At 35.2% G+C, this 18,727-nt stretch overlaps 2 protein-coding genes and 3 non-coding genes across 8 annotated transcripts; 4 read left to right on the plus strand and 1 right to left on the minus strand.

Moving 5' to 3' along the window:
- Positions 1–3,511: 3,511 nt before the first annotated feature.
- Trnag-ucc (transfer RNA glycine (anticodon UCC)) lies at positions 3,512–3,583 on the plus strand. Its single transcript has one exon. It is a non-coding gene; the product is annotated as a tRNA-Gly (tRNA).
- A 71-nt stretch (positions 3,584–3,654) lies between these two features.
- On the plus strand, positions 3,655–3,726 carry Trnag-ucc (transfer RNA glycine (anticodon UCC)). The gene has a single exon. It is a non-coding gene; the product is annotated as a tRNA-Gly (tRNA).
- Positions 3,727–3,852: 126 nt separating this feature from the next.
- Trnae-cuc (transfer RNA glutamic acid (anticodon CUC)) lies at positions 3,853–3,924 on the minus strand. Its single transcript has one exon. It is a non-coding gene; the product is annotated as a tRNA-Glu (tRNA).
- Positions 3,925–4,349: 425 nt separating this feature from the next.
- LOC143340817 (apoptotic protease-activating factor 1) lies at positions 4,350–11,134 on the plus strand. 4 transcript variants are annotated; one of them, XM_076763149.1, is made up of 8 exons: positions 4,350–4,473; positions 5,007–5,255; positions 5,356–5,530; positions 5,750–5,887; positions 5,972–8,665; positions 8,752–8,881; positions 8,975–9,156; positions 9,229–11,134. In XM_076763149.1, exons 2-8 carry the CDS (start codon positions 5,044–5,046, stop codon positions 9,745–9,747), a joined length of 4,050 nt encoding a protein of 1,349 aa, XP_076619264.1. In that variant the 5' UTR covers positions 4,350–4,473; positions 5,007–5,043; the 3' UTR covers positions 9,748–11,134. The 4 variants fall into 4 exon arrangements, with proteins under 4 accessions (XP_076619264.1, XP_076619265.1, XP_076619262.1 ...); XM_076763150.1 differs by having other exon boundaries at positions 8,752–8,854; XM_076763147.1 differs by having other exon boundaries at positions 8,752–9,156.
- Positions 11,135–12,925: 1,791 nt separating this feature from the next.
- On the plus strand, positions 12,926–16,820 carry LOC143340818 (uncharacterized). The gene is made up of 4 exons (XM_076763151.1): positions 12,926–13,176; positions 13,656–13,696; positions 14,395–14,591; positions 15,777–16,820. The coding sequence occupies exons 1-4, from the start codon at positions 13,092–13,094 to the stop codon at positions 15,829–15,831; spliced, it is 378 nt and encodes a 125-aa protein (XP_076619266.1). The 5' UTR covers positions 12,926–13,091; the 3' UTR covers positions 15,832–16,820.
- The last annotated feature ends 1,907 nt before the right edge of the window (positions 16,821–18,727 follow it).

An 18,727-nucleotide genomic window follows, 5' to 3' on the forward strand; every position in this document is an offset into this window, starting at 1 on the left:
GGGAAATAGGAATGGAAAGTATAAAAGTTGGACGTATCGTAGAAATAACGATAAAATTGGGGGTACCGCGTTATATTTTTGAACGCGTTATTAATTAATCGTCCATTTATGAGTGTATACGGTGATCCCGTTAAATTAAATTGGCATCGTGGCGACGATGCTAATCCGAGCATGGAATATCCGCGCGTTAGGACGATAACGCGATCCCGCGTATGAATGCGAGATTCGCGGGCCGGTCGCGTATCGGTGATCGTAAATTTTTGAATTAATGCCGCATTAAGGACGCGGTGGTTCGCTATATCGATCGAGAACGCGTACGGTGCCGAACGGACGGACGCGTGTGCGTCGGCATTAATCTGCTTCACGAGTAACAACGTTTTACGCTGACCGGGCCTCACAGAAACGAGCTCCGTCGGCGCAGAGTCGTTCGGAATTCAGTCGACACTGAAATATCGCATTTCCAACTAAATCTGGCCGAATCTAATTTTACGAAGCCCATGTGCATTAGCGGATTAATGCACTCTATTCCTGGTGGACCAAGCGACGAGGTGTATTTGCATGGCATTATACTTGTGCCTTTCCCCCCACCCCCTTATCCGGCTCTTCAATCCCATCTCTAATTATACGTGTAGCACCATTATCTGTCCTCTTGCGCACGTGATAATCATATTACTATCCTATCAACGTTATTGCCATTCCTGGTCGCATACCACGATCACACTATTTGAAGTGCTTAGACTAGTGACGATCGATCAACCCCTAAGAGGTTTGAATTTACCCTCCCGCGGATCGCCCTGGGCTTTGCGGAGGCGAAACGGGAGCGAGACGCGTGGGAGTGGATCAGACAATGGCCGAACAACCGCCTCTCGACATCGAATATCCTATTAAACCGTACGATATTTGCTCGATCCAGGTCCGTATTTCTTTCGCGAGCGAGCGCGCGATCCTCGTTTCCCGGCGTTGGGCAAACAAAACGTAAATAAATAACGACAAAGGGGGGGGGGAGGGACGGGGCCAACGAACTCGCGTTTGGCAAGTTACCGCGAAACTTTCGCGAAACTGGTGCGCGAAAAGCTATCGCGGCCGATCCTGGGAAAGGGATGGCTACGAACGCCAGATACGCCGTATAACTTCCGAGTAATCTCGCGTTGTCGGCCCGCGAACATAAATTCGCGGGCGAAAAAGGAAGAAGCCCCGGAAGTCGGACACCGACTCGCCTGGAAACTCCGTCGTTTGATCGTCAGCAGTTAGAAGCAGCCCGAGGGGAAGCAAATAATCGGGACAGGCGTAATTCTTGTCCGAACAATATGAATCGTGTTTGCGCCTGCACTGGGGCAACCCACGCGTCCGCGCTCTCTACACACGCGATATGCAAATTCACGGGTACAACGTGAATCACGCACGGCGCTGCTCTTTTTCTAACGAGGTCTTGTTAATTAAAGAACAGAACACCGGTATATTAACCCTTTCGGGTCTGGAATTTAAACGAGGTAATTCCTTTTAACCCCTTCCCGCGGCATTTAGCTCAACGAAATCCGGGCCCAAACGGTAGGCGTCAACGCGCGGTAAAAAGATTATAAGAATCGTGACCGACTCTTTTGGCGTACTGATAGGAACTGAAACTCAATCACGAACGTCATTTGCTGTCTGCGAGCCTGGCTCGTGATGTTTACGTTTATTCATATTTGGGCCAAAATCTTCATCACGAGTCAGACTCGTTAACGTACGGGAAGGGGTTAAGATACTTTGACAGAATTCTGAATATGAGTCTGATAAAGAGTTCTGAACTTGAGCTAGAATCGAATTATGTTTTCAAGAGGCGCGTTGTGCACAGTCGAAACAAAATTATATAAATATTCTTTGTTTCGCTCTAGATCTATAATTTGAGAAGGCTTTTAGACGCGCCATCGATCGACCCTCGTTTCGTCAAAGGGCTTGCCTCTTTCGTTTACCCCGTCGCAGGTGATGCGAAATACGTCCGTGACCCCCCGTTGGGTCATGAATTCGGATTGTTATTGTAATTGTTTCGGTGCATCGTTCCGCGCCGGTGTTTCTCCATTTAATTAGAAACGTGCCACCTTTATGACCGGACGCTCTATCGATTTCTCCGTGGTTACTACTTGCGTATCGGATACCGGGAAAATGGCACAGTTGCTCGCAACAGTGAATCCGCGACAAATTAATCGGGCAAGTAACCAATGCGCGGCTAATGCGGGCTGAGCGCCAAATGCTGTTTCTAACGTAATCGAATTTGCAGCTTGTCTCGCATGCATCGGATACAACGGGCGCTCACCTATACGTGTCAGTGTCGAATGGCCAACTATACTAATCAAATAATTCATTTCCGCAATCTCGTATCGCTGACAATAACGACTCCAGTTACGGCGGCTGCCGGGATTATTCAAGAATAATTTAATCTCTCAACGGGCAGGTGTTGATTGAATAGAGTTTGATGTTTCGAAACTTACACTCTGTGATAAAGTGATAAACCCATATTGCGCAGTATCGATAAAACGCGCGAATAAATTGTACAGAAACGGACCTACCGTACACATAGTAAAGACTTATAATATTATTTTTAAGAAATGTTCAATATACAAGTTACTAAATGTAATCATAATAAATTTTATTCTCGAATAACAAATAGTTGACGACGCATCGATTTAACGAGAGCTCTGCTCCGATAAGTCCTCGGAAAGTTTCCTCCAAACAACGCGTAATGGACGCGTATTTTGCAAAGTCGACGAGTAGTCGCGCTCATACGGCTAAAGGGATTTTGTACACCGGGTAAGAGAGGGTTCTAAACTTTTTTCATTTTTAGGGATAAAGCCAGTATTACCAGACGGTAGACTGGCAACCGGAAACTGCTTCAGCCACGTCTACGTGAGCTCCTACGCTTCGACCAGCTTCAAAAATTCCAGACAAAAGGCGATTGCTATCGATAATGATTTTATCCAATATCCTATGAAACAATTCTAAATTCGTAGCCATTAACTCGGTGTTACTGGTCAGCAAAGGATGATCGCAGCACGTACAGAAAGCACGTCCACCTTCCTCGGAGTCCGACAGCAGAATGAGAAATTTCGGATGCTGCGGTCTTACATATGCCTTCTGTAAGATGGCGTAAGAGTGGGGAGAGCAGCGTCAGCCATCTCACTTTCTCCTTTTTATGTGATACTAGATTATGGAACAGAGAAAGAAATATTAAACTTTGTGATTCAATTACTCATAAAATATTTTCTGACAATAAGACTGAGATAATAAATCGGGCATAGAATATTTCCTGAATCTATTTGTTTCAACTCTTATCGCTATCAGCCAGTAATCTTATTTCGTTCTAAATCGATAACATTAAATTTGATATCTAAATGATAAGGGGGCTTTGAATTAGATTCTTCCATTAGGTAGTAAGTCTGTTCTATACTTCCTTTATGGCGATATATTTCTTTGTACACAATTTTCTATTACAGTGGCGACCTCATGTTGCTCCACATGTTACCAGTTCTCAACTGCGATGGTGGTGTAATGGTGAGCATAGTTGCCTTCCAAGCAGTTGATCCGGGTTCGATTCCCGGCCATCGCAGGATATATTTTTCTTCCTAGAATAATCAATATTTTATTTGTGTTTTCGTATAGGTTCTGTAAATCTCAGCTGCGATGGTGGTGTAATGGTGAGCATAGTTGCCTTCCAAGCAGTTGATCCGGGTTCGATTCCCGGCCATCGCAGTGGATTATTCTTTTTTATAAAATTTATTTAAAAAACATAATTATTTGTTATTAAAAATATTTTGTTGAAAATGTATAATATTGATTTATTATTGATATGTATAATTGATTCAGTAAAAAAAATATTTCCGATACCGGGAATCGAACCCGAGCCTCCTGGGTGAGAGCCAGGTATCCTAGCCACTAGACCATATCGGAGTGATATTCCCTCGGTCTTGTTATTTAAAAAATGAATGGTTATGTTTATTAAAAAATTGTAGAAACTTAAACATTATTTCTTTCCACTTAATTTCTACAAAGAATATTTAGTTCTTTATTCAATATGTATTCTTCGTTGTATAAATTTTATTAACGTTTCATCAGTACATCAAGTATACTTCGTCAAGTATGCTTTCTTTCTTGTGACACATCTGTGATAGCTTTATCAATTTGTAATGATATCATTTATCATGTTTCTAAAGGCGTTTGTAATATTGTTTTGACTTAGAACATTTTTTTGTAAAACTGAGAAAGGGCGGTAAAGTCATGTCGTACGATACTGACAAACTGCTAGTGGCAGCCAATCAGATACGAAGTTCATGTGCAGATCTGACAACAGTGGCTTGTGCGTTAACGCAAGCAATGCTGTGTCAGTTTACTTCTTAGTTGTCAGGTGATACATTATAGTTGAATGGTATATTAGTCAGTTTTCCAAACAAAGGCCTCGTAAAACGTAGAGACATACTTTCGATAATGAAAGTCTATAAGGTAAGCTTAGCATTGAACAATGTTCAATGAGCTTAAATTCAAATGACCATAAGACCTATATTCGAAGTACGTTTTGAAGTCATTGACCGCAGTACCCGTCTAGTTTTTAAACTTGATCTTGAAGATATTAGTTACTGTATTAATATATAAAGAGTACATTGTCTTGATTACGTGTTTAAAGAAGTGAAAGTTATTACGATCTACATTTCAGAAAAATCGAATAAAAACGTATTTTTTCATCAATATTATTTTGCAACAACATTTCTTTACAGAAAATTATATTTAAGAACACGCTTCTACACGTTTATTACAAATGATATTTTAGATTCGTATATTTTTATAACTATCTCTAATTTTCATTCATTATTTCAAAAGTAAAGTGGAAACATGACTGATAATTGTTGTCAAGGTTTATTTGACGTGAGAACCTTGAAAAGCTATATTTAGTTACAGAAAACAAACAGTATTCTTTATATTCATACAGTGCTTAAGTACTCCTTTTTTTTTTACTAATAATAAGTCTCTCTATACAGATAACCTCATCATAAAATATGTGACAGAAAATGTTATATGTTATATATAAACATCACAAAAATGAATGAATTACATCAGAACATCCTTAAAGATCTACGAGAAAGTATAGTTGCTGATATGGATGTATTTAATGGTATTATAGAACCATTAAAGTCAAGTTCCATATTAAAAGACGATCATATAGAGCAGATTCGTGTTGGGCATTCCAAACAAGAGAAGGCTAAAATTTTATTGGATATACTTCCAAGGTATAAATTTTTACCATTAAATTTGTGACAATACGTTTTTGTAAATAATGTAAATATCATCCACAAAAATTATATGTCAAAATATTATTGGATTTTTTAGTAGAGGTCCATTTGCATTTGATAATTTTCGTGAAGCTCTACGGCACCACTACAAATGGCTCAGCGAGGAAATGGATAGACTGGAAAAAAGGGTAAAAACTGCAGATGATCCTCAACATGTTCATAGACCCATCCTTCCTGCAATTTCTCCATTGACTGTGGGTAGAGAACGAAAGGTAAGAAACATACAAACCAATCTGCAGTAGATTCTTGATTATTATTTCCTATTAGTAGTAGGTTAGGTTCATATTACAAATTATATTTGTTTAATGATAAATATTGTTTTTATATGCATGCTTATGGTAATTTTAAAAAGAAATTGGTAATTGCTTTGTTATGCTAGTAGCATATACATATATCTTTCATAAAATCAAATTAATATTTCATGTCTCCAGATGATAGATCTAAAATACTGTTTACAACAGTTACAACCTAATGAATATGTTGTACTTCATGGAATGAAGGGGTTTGGGAAATCTTGTTTAACAGCTTGCACATTGAAAGACAAAGTATTCGTCAAAAATTCGTTCCGCGTAAGTTTTTGCGAATAAATTGTCTTTTTATATAAAAAACTGAATTATGATATGGAAAATATATTTAATTCTTTTTTTTATCAGAATGAAATATATTGGATAAAATTCGGATACGAACGTCCAATTGATGAAGAAATCCTAATTCAATTGAATAAACTTTACTGCCTTGTTAAGAATTTAGAAATGTTACCGGGGTTATTTAAACCAGAGCCCCTAACAGATTCATTAATTCATTTCTTGAAACATCATTTTAATAAAAAAAAACATCGTCATGCTTTATTAATTTTAGACGATGTTTATAATAGCAAAATAATTGATGTGTTTGATTTTGAATGCAAAACATTGGTTATCACTGCTAACCTTGATGTTACATGTGGAAAAAGTATTTCTGTATTCGAGTTGTTAGATGGGTTCACTGAAACAGAAACTTTAAGTCTTTTTGCTAAAGTATTGGATACAAAAGTGGAGATACTACCTTCTGAAGCAAAACACATTCATGATGAATGTAAAGGCATGCCTTTATTAATAGCTATGTTTGCCACCCAATTTGAAGAATTTAAACATGACATGAAATTACGTCCAGATAGATGGAGATATTATTTAAATTCGTTAAGAAATAAAGACAAAAAAAATCGTGTCATTAAACTATTCCTGGAAAGACAGGAAACAATTTTTAATATGTGTATAGATCAATTATCTATCGAAATGAGAAAATGTTATGAAGAATTAGTTATTTTTAGAGAAGATGTCAATATAACACCACAAACATTGAAGGTTCTTTGGGGGAGATGTACATTTCAAGTTGAAGAAATGATGCTAGATTTATGCCATAAATCTCTTGCAGCCAAACAATGGAACAATAAATTACATTGTTACATGTATGGCGTTCATGATTTATTACTTTATCTTCTTCGGAAAAGATTTTCAGAAGTTGAATTAGTAAAAATGCATAAATCATTAATTGAAAAATATCGTAAATACTGCGATGGCGATTTCTCAAAACTTCCAAGTGATAATTATAGTTATTCATACATTGGATATCACTTGGAACAAGCACAATTATATGATGAATTGCCTAATATATACTTAAATTTTGATTTCATTCAAGCAACAATAATTCACAGTGGTTTAAGTAATTTGTTAGTCGACCTGTACAATTACAGAGAACATATTACAAAAAATTATGATCCAATGTTTGTAACACAATTTAATGATTTACAAAGATTTTTGGATGAGCAAACAAGCACTATAGTAAAACATAAATACAAAAAATGCTTGGATATAGTACAGATTGCTATGAATCATCCTTATGAAGGTTATGTCAAAGATACTGCCATTAAACTTGCAAAAGAAAGATCTAAAAATTTGTATTTGTCTCATGACAAAAAATTAGGACAATTGGATAGACCATGCAGTGAAGAAATATCAACAGAAATTCGTACATCATGCTTTGTACATGATCCAGATTTAATTCTAATTGGAAATGGAGCAGGTGAAATATTTTTGTGGGATAGTATTTATAAAACACACAAAGTTTTTAGTGGGCATGATAAAAGTTGTGGCATAAGAAAGATTGTTATATCTACAGAAGGCGACTGTTTTCTGTCGTTAGACGATCTTGGAATAGTGAAACTTTTTGAACTCTCTCATGATGAAAATTATGATCAAAATCGTGTTTTATTAAGACCAAGAGAAAAACAATCTTTTTGGAGTGGAATATTTGCTAGCAAGATACCCCACGATGATAGCTCACTAGTGCTTTCTGTTGATGGGGAAATTATACAAGACATGACATTTGCACATGATAGTAAATATATTGCAGTTTGTACAAATAGAGGGACAATAAAAATTTGGGATCGATATGGAGTAATATTGTCAGAACACAGCCATAATCCACAGAACAGCAGTTGTCTTAAAAGTGTAGTGTTCTCTATGGAAAGCAATTTACTTCATGTAATGGATGAGACCCATGGTGTTTTGATATCATACTGTAGATATGGTGCAGAGTATAAATATCTATCACAGTACAATCCGAACTTACAAACAAAAAAAATTATCTTTTTTTGTAATGTACCAAAACAGAATAATTCCTTATGCATCGTTACCGAAGATAAAGCTGTATATATAAAATGGTTTAGGACAAACAATGACCATATGCACACTTATGATAAACAAATAAGAGCAACTATTAAAAATAGAAAGATCGTATATGTTTGCGCTACGTTAACGTACGATGGTCAATATTTAGTTTTAGCTGATTCTAGTGGTTTTATAAATATATGGAATGCAAATGCTGGAACACAACTAATAGCCACTTACAAATGTCGTATTTCTTCTTTGGATACATATTGGTTAAAAGAAAAAGGATTTCATATTATTTGCGGTTGTGAAAATCGATTACTTCATAAATGGAAATTTCCAGTAGAAGGAATTACTAAATCAATAAGAAAACCTTTGTTTGATGCAGCAGTTCAACAGTTCGGTCAACCGGACGTTATTATTACAGAAACTTCTTCAAATACCATTGTTGCATTAATCGGCAATGAAATAATAGCAGAAACTAAACCAATCAATGGAAAAATATGTAACTTAATTCTTTCATCAGATAGAAAAAAAGTAGTTTTTGTTACAAATAAAGGTAGTGTCTCTTTATTTGATATAGAGAAGAACGAAGTTATGCCTATACTGAATATTTTACAAAACATAGAATTAATAAAGATTTTAAACGTACAAAACAATAGTATAATTGTTTGCAGAGAGACAGATGATAATTTAAGGGTAAGATCACGAAAATTCATTATATCGGTAATTACAATATCTTAATTATATTTGTTTAATAAATATTGGTAAAATATCGGTTGTAGGTCTGGCAAAACACAAAACTAACATACTTAATTGAAAATGCCGGATATGTTATTTCAATTCATGAGATAAGTGAAAAACATCTACTGACAATTACACGAAACGGTATTATAACACTTTGGAGCGTCAATGGTACTAATTGGTTACGAACCGACAGAGTATCTATTGGTAGCTCGGATATTCTCACTACTTTCAGTTGTTTAAGTTATTGGAAAATTATTCTAGCAGTGTTAAACGAACCTGGAGATGTCGTTTTATATAAACTACAAGAAGACACGATAACATCACCAGCTTGTATAAAAATTACTGAATATTTTAGAAAAAGATATGCACAAAAACTGACGTGTTGTGACATTTCACAGGAAGAACAATATTTAGCTATTGGTTTTGAAAATGGAGATATTTCTGTAAGTTATCTCCATAAATTTGTCATTTCTATGACTATTGATAGGTGTTATTACATCGTTGTTTACTTCCAGATTATTGATATATCAATACGCGAAGAAATACACAAGTTATATTTTCATACAACATCTGTTACTCAATTGTATTGGGCACCATCTGTAATTGGCGTCCCAGTGTTGCTCTCTGTAAATTCTGATGAAATAGTGTGGTGGAATATTGCACCGGCTATACGCGTGCATAAAGAGAAAAAGAGACTCCGAGACAAAATTAATCGTAGCGTTAGTTCTCCTTCAGTTTGTCAAAGTGGAAATGCCAGTTTACATATGTCCACTAGTTACACTGCAGACGCAAAAATATACAATGCGGAAGATCAATTGGAAGGTAATACTACTGTGAATGGTGTACATAATCATCAAAGTAAGTACTGGAAATTTATCGAAGGTAAAGATCCACAACAGCCATCGTTATTAGCTGTTGTTGAATTACCTTCGAATTTTTTTGCAAAAGTATGCATATCTACCGATTTTACAAAGTTCGTTACAGTCGACATTTATGGTTCTATTAGTACATTCACGTTATGTGGATTTAATTAACCATGACTACTATAATTAAAAATTCCTATAATTAAATTTAAAATTTTGTTATTGTAAAGGTGCAATAACTAAACATTATCGCGAACAAGAAATTCTTTTTTATAAAAGTTTTTACTTATATTTAAGCAAAAATGTCAAGTTGAGATTTGTGAATGGTACACGTAACTATTACTACATCGAACTGAAACATAGATAGGAAAGTACACTGTAGATATTCGCGAATGATACCGAATGAACAGATGATTTATGCCGATTAGATTACAGGATAAGTGAATTTGCATACCACTTATACTGTCAGTAATTCTATCTCCACTGCCACTTGCATTTACCAGAAAATAAATGGATCTCTTATTTTTACACATCTTTACATGTGTATACAATAATCATAGTTACATTTTTGACTGCTTTTTTTATACCGTATTTTAGAAACTGTAAAATTTTCTCAAAGATTTTGCAAACTATTGATCTACCTACATATTGCAAGATATTTGTGCCATTAACAAATATTTTTAATTATGGCAAGTTACTAAACGTAATTTGTGCATTTTACTCTACTTACTATTTGTACAAATACTTTTTTTTTACGTTTTATACGTTAAATAATCACACTATAATAACAGTATAATAATGTATGAAATATGTGTATATATACATGTATGGACTACAGATTGTTTTATAAGTATTATTGCAATATAAAATAAAGATAATTGTAAATACCTAAAGGGTAAGGTATATTTAAATCATATATAATGTTGAAATTGTACTACATTTCTATTTTGTACTATTTAATAAGAAATTTATATGCAGGTGTGATTATTAATACAGAACATTTCCTTGAATTATGTAACGTAATATCACTAAAAAAAAAAAAATTCTTTAGAAGTAATTTTTGTTAATTCGAATTACTCGAACTAATAATAATTATATATTCGTGATAAATTAAAAAATTTAACTTTAAAAAAAATTAATATTTTTAATTCAATACTTATGTTTCAAACTTGTAATATTTTCAAAATTCACAGTGAATGTTAAATTAATTATTAATTGTTTATATTATATAAATTGTGGAAAAGTTTCATATCTTTAATAATATTTTTCATTTTTATTTCAAACTACGTGCCTTAAATGTATAGTACACATATTAAGAGAGAAGTAAGAATTCGTTCATAAATTGCGTTAAATTTTGTAATATATTTGTACATATTAGTAAGAAACCCAATCACCGGACATGTGAACAGTGAAGACAATGAATTTATTATTTTTCATATTTTGCAAAAAGATTATTACTTTAGTTTTTATTTACGTAGTGAAAGATTTAAATTTTATTTTAAACTTTAAAAAAAAAAATTAATTCACTGTCCGGTAATAGGGATGGTCGCGGTAATTGGGCAATTTAATTGTAGATTTAATAGCTCCCTTTAGAAAACATTTATAATTCATACTTATTTTATATGCTACATATAAAAACCGAAAAAATCCTAAAAATCTATGACACATACATGTATAGTCGCATCGATTAAAACTAATCGTGTAATGCGATTATTATTTATTCTGTTTGAACAATTTTTTGATAAATCGTTTTTATACAGTATCCTTTGTCTCAGTGCTTAGATTTGTTTGGCTTTACTACACTATTAGGTCATTCCATACATTCGTGTCGAGTTTTACATTATTAGTGGACCAATACTTTCGAATAAAGCTGTTACTTTTGTGTTAAAATTGTACAATTGATTTACAAAACATAAAATGTCATGAACGCATTCCGCACGTAATTTTAGAATGGCCTAATAATTCTGGATGTTCCAATAAGATAAATACTTATGCATATAAGAGAATGATAATATGTAACAGATAATGTATCTGTATGCAATTATTTTATAAAGAATCTTAGATAATTTAAATATTGCATGTGTATTCACATGTATTTTTTGCGTGCAATCAAACGTGGTCCACGTATACATCGAAATTTTTATCAATATTGTGATATAGGAATACACGCGATCAGTGTATTTCGTAGCTGCGGTGCAGTTTGCGGGAGTTGAACAATACTGGTGCTCATGAGCGGGGCAACCTTATTTGCTCAGCAAACAACAGAGGTGCGTTCTCTCGTCGGGCTCAATATTTTATAGCATTTATTGTATTATTTTCGAACTTATGTATTTTACTCGATGTTACAAAAAGTGTATGTATTTTAATGTAAATAAAGCCATGTAAATACACCTTCACGCTCTGTGTTCCCACAAGATCAATGGTCCCGAAGTAGAAAATACGTTTATGGATTGCATCGCGATGCATAACATCCGCACGTGGTTAATAATATTAATAGAAGACGTAAGAAAGTGACGATGCGATATATGTATGTACGACTTGGCACTGAATCGAGTGTTCAATTTTAATCTCTAGGCCAATGTCGACTGACACGTTGCAGTATCTATACAGATAGTATCATTATTGATAAACTTAGAAGATCAACTTCATTAACGTACATAAAAGACTCCTGTACGTGAAACGTCTTATCTGCATAATCGTACTTGAGAAAAAAGACTCATAAAGTAAAACAGAAACGTAAACGTTTTATGAACTAAGGTTCGCGCGCGTGCCGATATATCGATGACATTGAATAGCAGACATACCGCGTCTGTAGCTAAATTAAATACTGATAATTGCTGAGATAGCACTTCAACATTGCGATTTTTTATTGTAATCTTATCTACCGTTAGATATCTTCTCGTATTGCGATAAATTCGATAGTACGTCTGAAATATAGTTCATAAAAGGAATTTAGTGACAAAGAAAATAATATTTACAGATATTGTATTTTATAAATACATGCATCTTCTAAATTTCTCGGTAAATTCTCTTTTAACTGGTATACAATTAGATCGATCAGAAGATTCATAAGATTGCTCATTCGTATGTAGATAAGAGTGTCGATTGCAATCGTTGAGATACATCTAACTGTAAATAATTACGCGTTAATTAGTATATTAGTAACATTATCCATCGCCATCGATCGATAGAATGTCGTGTGTGTATTCAATGAAACCTAAATAATGTCTGACGTAGTGTGCGGTTGTAAAGACACAGACAGAGCAACAGATATGGTTCATACGTATGTATGTATGTACCGTAGTGCTTTAGGTTCCGGAAATCTGAGCGGGGAAAGGAAAGGGTCGACTACCCGTAGAGGCAGCACGGCTACCAATCGTTGCACTTCGCGATATTCAGTCTCAGTGTGCGGATCGTCGTGACCGCTTGTCATTTCCACGTTCACTCGTTCTTAAGAGCAGATCTTTCTCCTGTTTCATCTTGGACGTTTTCGACGTGTGAACGCGCGAAAAACAATGTCGGCTATATATAAGAAATCGATACAAACGATTGGCAAGTGCGTGCCCGAGAAGTTCCAGCCGCTGTGGAATCATCCAGCTGGTTAGTAAAGTTGTCAATGCTTCTCCAGATTTATCAGACCGTTGCACGTGCCGGTAACATATGCGCTTGTACGACCGTAAAACGTGCACTCGGCCAGATTAGCAAAAAAGAAACCCACTTCCGTGACTCGTACGAAATTCAAGCATCTACATACTCTGCCTTCCGTGTACCGTACTGCTAATTCGAATGTACGTCGCCGTTCCGTGTGTGTGCGTGTACGCAAATGAATGACATCTCGTAATACGTTACTTTATATTCTAGCAACGTTGACGAGTCCTTGAACCGACTCGTGCATTTATGTTCCGTCTATGAAATAATTCAAAGTTTACCACGAATTAACATGTTATTTTCAAAGTTTATGGAACGTGTACATAGATCGTGTCGTCGTTAGTTGTTTTTTGGCATTGCCAAGAATTATCACACCGAAATCATTGAAAGAAAGAACGTAACAGCAGTATCGACCTATTTTCCCCTTTCAGGTCCGCAGACTATATTCTTCTGGGCACCGGCTTTTAAATGGGTCAGTAATAATTTTGAAGTTACGTCACGTTGAATGTTACATTCGATATACATCTTTCTTTAAAGTAACAACACTGTTCGGAATAATCACAGGAAACGCGACACGTTTCCCGATAAAATCTTCGGTTATTGTATATACATTATCCACTGTAAACAAGTAAATTTTGTTTCAAGGCAGTTAAACACGCGGGCTTTAAGTTGCTGGCAAATAAACATGTTACAGAAATATTTCTCAAAGTATGAGGTAGTGTTCGCGTGCAATGGACTCGGTCCAAATGCGACGTTGACACGTGCCGTACCAGACCTTGCGAAATGAACCGCCGTTATAACGATCACCTTTGATAATTCCGTAACGGTTTTTTTACTTCCGTAACTACGCATCAAATCACTGCATAAATCGTTGAAGAGATTTAACGAAAGTTGTCGTATTCGCGTCACCCTGAAAAGCAGCTCGGAAAATCTTAAATTCAAAACGAACGAAAGAATTCCGTAGCTGAAATCTAGCGCGCGCGCATGCTTTAACGAAATATGGTCGATCTAGCTGGAAATAGGTCAGCCTTAAAATAAATACAGTTTGACCCAATTCGTTGACCCTTTCATTATTCGCCTCTTACTCGAGGAAACTGTTTCCTATTGTCGACTACTTACATTTTCTTTCGGCCAATGTTTTTCTCATTAAACTAATTTTGCAAATTACAGGGGCTTGTGATAGCTGGCCTCGGTGATCTGCAGAGGCCAGCAAATCAGCTCTCCGTTAGCCAATCGTCTGCCTTGGCCGTTACGGGTGTGATTTGGACTAGGTATTCCTTAGCAATCACACCGAAAAACTGGAGCCTTTTTAGCGTAAATCTCTTCGTCGCACTAACGTCTATGTATCAAATTGCTAGAGCCGTAAAGTAAGTATCTCTTATGATAAGTGAAAATATCTTCGACACTTGACCTTAAATTATATAAATTTTACCACCAAAATAGCTCAACTAACGTATCTTTTAAAGAAGCACCCCTGCTTATGGGTAAGGTACTTGCACCGCATGGTACATTACTGGAAACCGTTTAATTTTTCTCAATTTTTTGTCTCTACTACTGCTTTTACGCTGTGACTCTATCCAGTCGCGTGAGATACGCTGTACATTCAATCAAACGTATTATGCTCGGTTTGCATAACAGAACAGGGCGAAATTCAAGGCAACGTTTAATTTTATCTATTTCGACCGAACTACAAGCCGCTCACATGTTCTACCAGTAATTAAGTTCGGTGATAAAGCTTCTTTCTCTGCTCGTATAATGATAAGCACTCGATATTACGCTGGATGGAATTATTTATGACGATACGGGAAGTTTAACACTCCCTTTTCTATTTATTCGTTCGATACTCGATGCATTATTTATGACGATCGTGACGGCGCGTTACGAGAATGCATTTCGAATTGAGTTATTCCCTTTTAAATAACTTGATTTGAACGATCTTGGAATATGCAGGACGGGACACTTTGAATTACTGCGACAATCTCCAACAACATTATCATCTCTAGAGCAAAGTGGGTCAAATAAAAGTTCAATAGTTGGAAAGGGGTCATAAGGTGATTTAATCGAAATTATTCGATATGTTAGCAATTCGTAAACTCGAATGATTTAAAACGTATTCTTTTTACAGCAGTTTGATGCACACTAACGTTAAATTCAACTATTATAGTTTTTTTATATTTATCCGTATTTCAAGTGCGGAGATTAAGAAAGAAAATATTACTGCTGTAGTATCGGGAGGCATAACGACCGTTTCGTAATCGATGCACTAATGATTATTTCATATAATGTAACGTACTTTTATCTTTATATGACTCCACGCAAGAAACGTTTGTACATATTCATTTTACATATTTATTCGCTTGCACTGATCGTAATACTGTAGACTTTGGTCGTTATTATTACATAGAACATGTAAATGAACGTTCATATTACTATAAGTTAAATGGTTTTTCAAGCATCGAATAAATGGTTCTATTTAAATAAAGGTCACCTTCAAATTTTTCTCCAAAAAAATTTCGTTGAAATTCATATTTAATAATAATTCTTTCTTTCAGATATCAACGCGAACACGAATCTTCGGCACAAGCAGTATCGACAGAGAGGAAATAGTAATTTTATTCGAGTAATATACATTCCTAGGGATACAATATTAAATATAGACAACTAGTATATTAGGAACAAACTCGCGAAGCGAGCAATTCTCAACCATTACCTAATAACTGACAAAAAAGATTTCAGACTTAAAACAGAATGAAACAAGTTCATAGTATTTATTTGATTACCTCTCAATGGTTTTGAAAGTTCCAAATAGATAAATTGTAAATATTTCAATTCAAGTAAACATACATCGCATAGAATAGAAACACATCGAATGTTAAACGAAAACAATCAAGAAAACACCAAAAACAAACAATCATAGAATACCAAAAATAAGCAATTGCAAATCAGGAATAGACAGTATGAACATCAATAATAAAAAAAAAAGAAATCGCGTATCAAGATTTAGAAAATTCGAGACATCAAAAAATAGAACACCAATAATCAGGAAATGTACAACACCTTAGATAGTTCATTCACTCTTAGGGATCGTGGAACACCGACAATAGTACCCTAATATCTCGAAAGCTTTAAAATATTAATAATCAGAAAAAATAACAGATTAAAATCAAATGTAATTATTAAGAAAATTTCAATCTTTAAAAATAACAAAATGTTCATGCCAAACTGTGATATCGAACGTAAGGTGCTGTTCGTACCTTTATTCCACTAGCAATGCATAAATTCTAAATCCTTAGAATAAGTACAAATATCAATAATATGTATAATATGATTTCAAAATTTAGTACAATATCGAATGACACATATTGTAAACTGGAAACACCAATGATAGTACACCAATCTATAGGTATAATATATTAAACTTAGGTATGTTTGTTCATGTACAAATCTACCTCAAACTAACACTGCTCATTATAACGATTCGCAACACTGACGCTGAAGGATTCGAAGAAGTAGATAACGTACAAATCGCATACCGAGTTCGATAATGTTATAACTGCCTTGTATAGATTTAATAAAATAATATATTTTTCTATAGAGTGGAGAAAATAACATTATTTCCTTTGTGTTTTATTTTCGAAAAATTATTTTAAGCCTAGCTACAGGCTGTGATTTTAGTAACTGAATCAAGTTACAATTCTGTTCTAAGTAAAGATAGAAGAAAATCATACAAAATAATTTTAAATAATTTAATGACCTCTGTTATTCCGTGATATGATTTTTTTCATGTGTGTGTGTGTGCATTTGCAAAGTGCAGTTACACTCTTTTTTACATGAAACTCTCTAATGTCTATCTATGGAAAAAGAAACACTTCAGTTTGAGAAGTATGGTACAATGGTTACAATTGCCTGAATATAATTATCTGTTATTATTCTAATACAAGTATTTGCATATAAACATTGCTACACTGCGAATTATTGCTGTTTCTATCTTTTGAACTACCACATAATTATATGGCAGCTACTAATTCTTAAAAAATTTACATTTTTAACTTTACTCATTCTTCTAACTGTCGCGGTTCGTTCCTAAACTTTTACCGAACGCAGGACATTTTCTAGGATACATCATCATGATCCTGCTTAATTCGGGACGATTAGCTGATTTATACCTATACGATTCATATATTAAAATTAATTATCTAAGGGTAATGAAATATATTTAATAAATAATAGTTACATCCTTAAATCGATGACCTATTTAAGAAATTCGTCACCTTTTGGAAATACTGATAGCATTATTTTCTGACGATTCGTGCAATACATTATGCACAAATTGCATGATTTCGAAGGTTAAAATTCTTTGATTCTTTTCGCGCGCGAAAGTGAATGACCATAGAGAACAAAAGATGCAGTGTGACTAAATGAGATGCTTTTCCCAGTCACGAATATTAGAAAACAGTGATGTACTTGACCTATGTTATGCGTGCCAAAGATTAGTAAACCCCCTAATGCACAGGTTGCTTATTACTCAGAATATTACATTACTTTATTCATTTTTCAACAATTCTATTCGGTTTTAATATTATACTGAGGCGTTTTCTAGTACATATCAGTGATGCCAGATTCAGCACCCGGTGCCCTACTCACACATACCAGATCACGCGTACGTGAGCTCGTAGAGTTTCGGAAAGTCGACAAAGGCAAACTGACACATGCCCTCTTTCTCGATTATTCCGAAGCTGCCCGAAGTAATTTCGGACCGCGTGGAAGTCGAGAGAGAAAGGCTCACATTTGCCTTCTCGCTCTTAACAACTGAAATCCGACCTCACGTCAACGGCATACGATTCGGAATCTCAACTGCCCAAGTATTTTTACTTGCCATTCCTAGAGTTCATTACTGAACTCTGCAAATTACTCCTGGTTTCTATTTGTCTCTGATGACCTCTGATGACCAGTGCTGACAAAAGTACAGAACTCCCGACAACTTTTGACACCATACAGCGACTGTTACTGACTGCTCCTGATTACTGCTTGCCTCTGCTGGACTCTGCTGGCCATCGCTTATATTTCCGACAACCTATAACGATTACTACTGACTTCTGCTAACCTCTGTTGGTCTTTGCTGATCTCTGTCAGCGTGTGCTTGTCTCTGCTGAACTTTCCTGGTCTCTGCCGAACGCTACTGACCACTGCAGGTATTTCTGATAATGTATAACGATTAATACTTACTACTGCATGCCTCTACAAGTCTCTGCTTGCCTTTGCAGGTTTCTGCTTGCCTGTGCATGCCTTTGCTGGCCTCTACTGAACACTGCTGACCACCCCTGATGCTTCTGACATCGTATAACAATTACTACATGCTACTGTTCGACCCTGCTGATCTCTGCTTGCCTCTGCTCGTCTCTGCTGACCGCTGCTGACCACCTCTGATGCTTCTGACAACATATAACGCTTACTACTTGCTACTATTCGTCCCTGGTGATCTCTGCTGGCCTCTGCTGACCAC

This window comes from Colletes latitarsis, chromosome 4 (assembly GCF_051014445.1).
Source record: "Colletes latitarsis isolate SP2378_abdomen chromosome 4, iyColLati1, whole genome shotgun sequence".
NCBI lineage: Eukaryota > Metazoa > Arthropoda > Insecta > Hymenoptera > Colletidae > Colletes > Colletes latitarsis.

Bases quoted from the DNA above. Each gene is read 5' to 3' on its own strand.
- LOC143340817 (XM_076763147.1), top strand. From the start codon at position 5,044: ATGTTATATATAAACATCACAAAAATGAATGAATTACATCAGAACATC. The intron at 8,666-8,751 runs GTAAGATCACGA...TATCGGTTGTAG, and splicing joins AGACAGATGATAATTTAAGG to GTCTGGCAAAACACAAAACT. The intron at 9,157-9,228 runs GTAAGTTATCTC...GTTTACTTCCAG, and splicing joins TTGAAAATGGAGATATTTCT to ATTATTGATATATCAATACG.
- LOC143340818 (XM_076763151.1), top strand. From the start codon at position 13,092: ATGTCGGCTATATATAAGAAATCGATACAAACGATTGGCAAGTGCGTG. The intron at 13,177-13,655 runs GTTAGTAAAGTT...TTCCCCTTTCAG, and splicing joins GCTGTGGAATCATCCAGCTG to GTCCGCAGACTATATTCTTC. The intron at 13,697-14,394 runs GTCAGTAATAAT...TGCAAATTACAG, and splicing joins GGGCACCGGCTTTTAAATGG to GGGCTTGTGATAGCTGGCCT.